We start from the raw sequence: 7,998 nt of genomic DNA on the forward strand, positions 1-7,998 counted from the left end.
CAAGATATTGCATTGGGAAAAAACCATCATAAAATATGTCTTGTAGGTTACTTGTTAGAGAATTATGTATTTGATAATATATCCATATTTTTGCTACTTTGTATCTGATAAAATCTCAACTAAGCATGCAAAATGACAATTATAATAGGAATCACTAATTCAATATTTTTGGCGAGTCTATACATAGATTTATTAAATAGAGTTCACTAATTATCATAAATTTATTATTTATTAATAAATGAATAAAAAATATAACAGTTATAATTTTATTATTATTAAACAATATAAAATTTTACGTAACTCCAACAATAGACTCGCCAAAAACTGAATTTTATATAACTACCGTTGGAGATGCTCTAACAACACATGACATGTATCGTCTTGAATATAACAGTGTACTTTTTGGTACAATATAGAGCAGAAATGAAAAAAGAACTACAACATTAAACAAGTATTTCTAAGCATGTAACTTCGCAAAATGTTATTAAAGTAGAGACCACGAAGCTCTTCTTAGATATTACATGCATGCAATTCAATAGTGTATTGATTAAATATTAACACTAATAATCATTTTACAAGGATCTATATTGAAATAATTTAAACTCTTACAACATCTAAGCTAATTAACACTTCAAAATATCCATTTATTTTTCAAAACTATAATTAACAATAAAATATTACATTTTTGTTTTAAAATTGCTATAATTTTTACCAAATATTATTTTAACCTTATCTTATTTTGTATATTATTTACAATGCCAATTACTTATCATAATTTTATATAAATTTAAATTTGAATCATAATAAAAAATAAAAGAAAATAGTTTTATATAAAAAAAGTATTTTTAAAATTTTTAAAACATTAATTATATAAATTCTAAAATATTATTTTCTTAGTTGCTTAAAAAGTGCTCTTAAGTCACTTGTTAGTATATTTCTTTTTTAAATTTAAATTGTTTTGTTATAAATTTTTCCGATGGACACAAGTCTCACACTAATATAGTAATATATATGTTTTTCTTCTGTTTTTTTGGTTCTTTAACTAGCTCTTGAGACAATTGTTAATATGACCCCAAACAACGTTTTTTTTTGTATTTCCATAACAAGTGACAATGTTAGTCCACCGTGAACAACACCATCTAAACAATTTTATTATTGTCGTTACTAAGTCTTCAAATTTTAAAATTTGCAAAATACCCCGAAATTCTTAACCTTAATTTCCTTCCCCACAACAACTGTCTTCTCTCCATAAATGGAATGTCGCACACGGTGGTTGTCGGTCGGTTACAGGAGTGGCGCTAGTTGGAGAGAGCCGTGTCAAACGTCTGTTTAAGGAACTGAGTAAAAATCGTCACCGTCGTCGATATTAATGGTGGACCGCAACTATTCACCACAAAACAACCCTAACACTACTGAGTTAATCTTTTCTTCGTTTGAAGAAATGGAGAAAGGTGTGAGATAGAAAAAGATATATTCAAGAAGTTTAAGGGTCAAAGTGCAATTTTAAGTTTTGAATTATGATGGACCACCTATACTGTTGCTCCATATTAACATTTGTCTTTTTTATTGTATTTTTATCAGAACTGAAAATATCACCGCCTTCGAACGAAAACGATTGTTCTTCGCCAGAAACCCTAATGTCATTTCTTGAAGAATTTCAAGCCAGTAATTTATTCCCCTCCTCCCCTTTTGCCGACTTTTCTTTAATTTTAGGATTAAATGATGTATTTGTGTTTTCAAGTTTTGCATTAACAAACAACTTTGCGTTTTTTGTTTTATTTTCGTGCAGATTTGGATTCACTACCCAATATTCTTCATAAGAAGTATGCCTTGTTGCGTGACCTAGATAAGAGTTTACATGGTAGTTCTAATTTTATTGCACCTTTAATGTCTGAAACCTTGATTATTTTTTGAAGGGGAAACCATGATTTTACAAAAGCATGTATCATTTTTTCTCTTTTCTTTTTGGTTCTTTAATTATATATATGTCAAAATATCATAATTAGGGGTAAAACACCTATAAAGCACGAACAATCATACATGGACATATACACTAAATACGACACTGACACGTGGACATTGATAGAATGTAATTACATGTGTTGTCGTTGTGTGGTATCTGAATGACCCGAGTCGGACACTAGACAAACTACAATCTGAAGAATCACTGTTACATTGGAAAAAACCAATACAATTATTAAGAATGCTATCTGGACATTGATAAGTTTAATTAGATTTAGTCATTCTGTGTGGTTCTTAACTGAGTCCAATTTTTTCTTAAAATATGAATGTAGTGTGTGTGTGAGTCCGTGGTGGCCTTATTGGGCTTCCCATAGAATTGTACTGTCCTTTTTGCTTAGGTGTTTCTTCCAAGGATTCAATGACCTGTTAAGCTCAAATTGGTATGTTCGACGATTTGTTTATGTGAGAATAAGCATGATGCCAAGTTTGTAATCGTCCTTTTATGTAAGAGCACAATACAAATCCTTAGCTTACACTAACTCATAATTTTGCCCTTTATGTTACAGAATAACCTGGTATTATTTATAATTACCAACATTTTGGACTTTTCAGTCGTTAAGTGTATTTGTTAATGTCTAATTATAATTTGGGTACCTTATGCCAAGTTTGTGATTGATTTTACTCAGTGTTGTCAAATAGCTGCTATGGCGGGATTTGACAAATAGTTATTGCTCCGCAATTTGCTTTATAGTACCAAGTGTTGTCAAATAGCCGCTATTACGGCGTTATAGCACCATAGCATATCAGAATTTGAACAAACCGCTATTATCCGCAATCCAACATTGATTTTACTACTATAGTTTATTGCACCTTTATTTGATAATGTCATATGAACATCAATTTCAGCTGTGTGTTCATGTGCTGCTTTGCTATATTAATTATTAAACTCAAGGTGTACTCTCTTCATTTTTTTTATCTTATTTCTGTGTTGAAAAGTAAAAAAGAAAAAGAAAAAAAACTTTTAATCGTGGTTGTCTTTTTTTCTCTAGTTTTTTGCTTCTTGAGTGTTGTTTGAGATTCGAAGCTCCATAAGCATTGTGATGTGTATGAACAGATAATCAAAGGCAAAATGAACAGCGTTGTGAGCAAGAAATTGAAGATATTAGACGAGGAGTAAGGTCTGGAAACATCACACCTGATACTTTAGTTATTAGATTCTCTGATGAAGCACTAGATGAGCAAAAACATAGCATCAGGATTGCTGATGAAAAAGTTGCCTTGGCTGTCCAAGCATATGATTTGGTAATTATCGTATCCTGTTACATGCATTTAGTAAGACCTCTGTTAATGCTTAGCTTGGATAAATCTGATCAAAGATCATGATTCGACAATTCTACCATTTGTATCTTGTATATTTGCTTTTTTGCGTGCGTTTTATTACACTATGGTGTTTTATTGTCTATAAAATATCACTACAAACATGGATCCTATATGGTTTAATTTTATACTGACATGCTAAATAGTACTGTTGTTTGGTAACATGAATTTGGTTAATGAACAAAATATACTCATGATGTTTTAGCATTGCGAGTATATTTATGTTAATATACTTAGCTCTACATGCAATGTTTCAACATAAAGTTGGAGTGTTAGAATTAGTCACATTACATGTTAATATTCATTACTCACGTGTTTATATCCTTACCTGCACAAAATAGGTGATTAGGAGTAGGTTCAACAATCACATTGGTTTAGCACTCATTGTATTTATTGTAGTTACATTATAAATACAAGTGAATTGTGCTCTGTTTTAGACACACAGAAATACATAAATCACAAATTCTACAAATAGAATATACTTGCAAACAGTTGATGGCTTGTTTCTGGATTTTGTAATTACGTTTCATGATTTTATTGCAGGTAGATACTCACATACAACAACTTGACCAATATCTGAAAAAGTTTGATGAAGAGCTTCGGCGCGGTATTGCACTTTCTACCTTTTTGTGCACTTGATCTGTAAATGTTGTTGATAGTCTTTTGAAAAGGTTGAATCATATTGTAATCGGCGACAACTGAATCGCCTCATCTGTTTGAACAAAGCCCAATATTTTTGTTATTTATGACAGAAAGAGAAAATGCTGCAATAACTGGAGTGCCTGCTTCAATTCCTGATGGTAATACAAAATCCGGAAAGGGTAACGAAGGCGGTCGAGGAGGCAGAAAAAAGTATGTAACACTTTTTGGAGTATCTGTGATTCATTTTCTATAGCTTATCATTTACCATTTTGCGATTATTATCTTTGTTCTCTCAACTGTCTATTCCCTAAATACTGATACTTGATCCATGCCTCTATGTGTTCTGTTATGTAATATATTAGTTGACATGAGAGGGATTATCTAGAAGTAGACAGTAGTTATCTTCAGTTGGCAGAACCAGAAACTCAGAAAATAGATGAACAGAAATGTTATCGAAATTCACTTGGCATGAATTGAATTAATTCCTTTCCTACAATCTGAGATATGAATGAATAAGAAACCAACTACAATGCTATGGAATGAAGACAAACTCCTTGCAAGATGATCAATGGAATGGAATAAAGAAAGCAGCAAATGGCAGAGAGAAAAGGTCTCCTATGCAAACCCAACCTTCTCTCAACCGCCTGGAATCTCTTCAGACCCCTGACAGCTAAATTATCATTCTCTCTCCTTTCTTGGCCCCCTCTCCGCTTCTTTTGCCTTTCCTCCTATATACACTTCTAAGATGGCACTATCATCAGTTAGTGCTTCTTCAGGTTACTATGGATCTTAGGAAATATGTGTATCATTTGAGGTTGAAGTTGTTGTTTCTCTTGAGTTGACTATGCTGTCAAATACTACCTGCATTCGTTTGATATTTGACACAACTGCATGGTGCTTTGTTGTACATTGTTGTTTGAATATCTTATAGTCATATCAGTCTTAGAGATATGTATCCATGTGAAACCTCAAATTATTCCAATTAGTTGAGGATATGTAAAGTACATCCTCAAGTACTACTTACAAAGCAAAAGTTTAAATTAAAGAAAATTTTCAATCTGATGCATATTGTCTGAATTTAAAACTGCTTCAGAACACGCCAAACTCAAACAGCATCTGTCGCAACAGCAGCGGCAGCTGCAGCAGAAGCACTAGCCACATCTGCAAACCCTACTGGCATGGATTTAGATTTACCAGTTGATCCAAATGAACCTACATACTGCTTTTGCAACCAAGTTAGCTATGGAGAAATGGTTGCCTGCGATAACCCTGATGTATGTTTTTACTTTTACTCTTTTCTTTTCTTATATTTATATCCATTGTACCTACATTCAATGCATACTTTGATGCTATCTATAAATTACAGTGCAAAATAGAGTGGTTTCATTTTGGTTGTGTTGGCCTTAAAGAACAACCAAAAGGAAAATGGTACTGTTCAAATTGTGCAGCAACAAGAAATCGCCGGAGAGGCAAATGAAGCTGACAGAAGAATAAGATCAATGTTAAAATGTTTGAATGTATATTCTAATATTCTTAATATTTTTATAAAGGGTAGATTTTTTTCTTGATTTATCAAGGCCCTGAAACTTTTCTTATGTAGCTGTCATTGCTGTGAAATATTGAAATTATAAATTTCCAAAAGACTTACTATCTCATTTTAGTCCCTGGTCACTGGTGCTTCTCTGAACCATCAAATGGCTCTTTTCTTTCATCTAAGATCAGGCTTGCAAAAGTGAAAATGAAGTAAAACAAAAAAAAGAAGATTTGAAAAAAGTGAGAAAATTCTCGTGTACGTTTGGTGTACAATTCTTTGCAACAAATAGGCTAAGTTTGTATAAATAGCTTTGTTCTATTAAAAAAAAATTCAAAGTCTGTTTAAGTTTGATCTATTTCTATCATAGGTTTTTGCTAGTGCACTTAAATATTCCACAATATTATATTTGGACAAAGTATTTTCCAGAAATTAATTTTCGAACGGTAAAATGTGTATGGATAATATATACATCCAAAGAAAGTTCTCGTTAAATCTTCATGTTGTAGTAAAAAATTTAGGTGTTAATAGTTATCCCATATTTTCTTGTCTCAAATTATGATATTTGCGGAACTTAATTTTTTAATCAATTTTAGTATTTTTATGATGTGTCATGTCCTATCAGTATAACTAAGATCATAAAAAACTGCATAAACGTTTGATATGTGGAAGTGAATTCAAATCTGTAATATTCCATTTATCTGTATTTAATGTGAGTTATTTAGTAAATAGTCTTTAATATTTTTTTGGAATTATTTACTCATTCACATGTATTTTTAAATTCTCATGATAATTGAGAATCAATATCAAAATGGGATTTTAGAGAAAAGGAGAAGAGAAAATAATAAGGGTTTGAATATTATTGATAATAGCTTAATGCTGATTTGATTAAAAAAGACTCGATACTAATCTCTATTTATTGAGAAATATAGACTCAATCCTAAATAAGGAATAAATCATAATAATAATGAGACATATTCTAAGATATTTCTATGATTATAAATTGATCCTAAGAAATAATTTAAGATACTCTAATATAATATAAAAGATATTATAAGATATTTTCTAATATTCTAACACTCCCCCTCAAGCTAAAGCTTACTAAGCTTTAGCTTGCTACAAGAAAACAATGTTTTGCTCCACAAAATAATTAAAAAGATTGAGAGGCAACTAAGGGATGCATGTGAAGTCGGAGAGAATTGCTATAAATATAGCCTAGCTAGATAGTCTGATTGATCATCAGCCTGAGAGAAATTTATGGCAGGCAGTTGAACAAAGCAAGTTCCGTTCTTCTAAAAAACTGCATTTGGAAGCTTCAAACCAATAATAATGGAAACTCAAAATATTTAAACTTGAATATGATTCAAGGAGAGAGAGTTGTGCTTCAAGGAGAGAAAGGCAAGGCCAGTGTGCACATGGGACAAATTGTCAAGGTAAAGTAAGTCATGAAAATAAAAGACACCGTTAGAATAACCACTAACGGAAAAAGTCATCACTAATATAATTCATATGTGGAAAAAGGAACACCACTGAAATAATTGTCGGTGGGAATAAAAGCCACTGTTATAATATATTAGTCAGAACTAAATTGCATGACAAACACCGAAGAAGAAGCAGCGCGACTCTAACGAAACGAAGTCATGATCAACCAACGTAATAAGAAAATGCGTCCAAAACATGAGAGATAACGGTTGTTTTAACAATGACACATATTTTCGTTGATCAAAATTGGAGAGTAAGGGCAGATCTGGAACCATCGAAGAGAGAATAATTGTGCACCAAGAAGAATCTCATCAGTTGAATTGCAAATCTTCCAAACCTGTCAGCTAAGAGCCCACTCATAAGGGCTGCAACAGCTGCCACAACAAAGGCTAGAGAGTTTCCTCCACCAAAAATCCGATCCCTTCTACTAGCAAGTGACTTGTGAGTAAAATCATACATCTGCAATATCTTATTATCCCGAAAATTATAAGCACAATCCATTTGTTTCAAACATCTTTCAACAGGGTAATCTCCAAATTTTCCACATGGTTTACACCCCACAAAATGAGTCACAAGTAGCCACCTATGATCACAAAAAACAGGATGATAATTCTCAATCATCTCTTCATAACGATCAACCAAAATCCCCCAATAACCATGCAAATAATAATGATTCTCAAAGTAAACTTTACCATCCCAGTGTTCTTTCTAGCGTTGTGCGCTATTACCTTTTTAGCTCAGTTGGTTGGAGAGCCAAACCCTAATGGGTTGTGGAAAGGTATATAGAACCCTATAATTTTTTTTTTCCGCAAGTACTGCGCGATGAACAATATTGCGACTGATCTTCTGAAAATAAACGAAAAGCTACAAAGAAGGGGTAAATCGGAATTGGGACATGGTTTATCGAGAAAAAAAACTCACCAAATGTTGGAATGTTAGAAAAGAGAAACTATGATTATAGTTCCTAATTGTTGGGAACTCGGCAGTGGAATAGAGGCGGGATC

General features: G+C 32.2%; 1 protein-coding gene across 1 annotated transcript; it reads left to right on the forward strand.

Annotated features, from left to right (window-relative positions):
* Positions 1-1,255: 1,255 nt before the first annotated feature.
* On the forward strand, positions 1,256-5,636 carry LOC101508756 (PHD finger protein ING1). Its single transcript, XM_004497680.4, has 8 exons — positions 1,256-1,451; positions 1,582-1,665; positions 1,790-1,861; positions 3,077-3,264; positions 3,883-3,946; positions 4,092-4,191; positions 5,075-5,255; positions 5,348-5,636. Exons 1-8 carry the CDS (start codon positions 1,370-1,372, stop codon positions 5,456-5,458), a joined length of 882 nt encoding a protein of 293 aa, XP_004497737.1. The 5' UTR covers positions 1,256-1,369; the 3' UTR covers positions 5,459-5,636.
* The last annotated feature ends 2,362 nt before the right edge of the window (positions 5,637-7,998 follow it).

The sequence above is a fragment of the Cicer arietinum genome, chromosome 4, assembly GCF_000331145.2.
Source record: "Cicer arietinum cultivar CDC Frontier isolate Library 1 chromosome 4, Cicar.CDCFrontier_v2.0, whole genome shotgun sequence".
Taxonomy (NCBI): Eukaryota; Viridiplantae; Streptophyta; class Magnoliopsida; order Fabales; family Fabaceae; genus Cicer; species Cicer arietinum.

Coding starts and splice junctions, on each gene's coding strand:
- LOC101508756 (XM_004497680.4), top strand. CDS start 1,370: ATGGTGGACCGCAACTATTCACCACAAAACAACCCTAACACTACTGAG. Junction 1,452..1,581: donor GTTTGAAGAAATGGAGAAAG/GTGTGAGATAGA, acceptor TATTTTTATCAG/AACTGAAAATATCACCGCCT. Junction 1,862..3,076: donor CCTAGATAAGAGTTTACATG/GTAGTTCTAATT, acceptor GTGTATGAACAG/ATAATCAAAGGCAAAATGAA.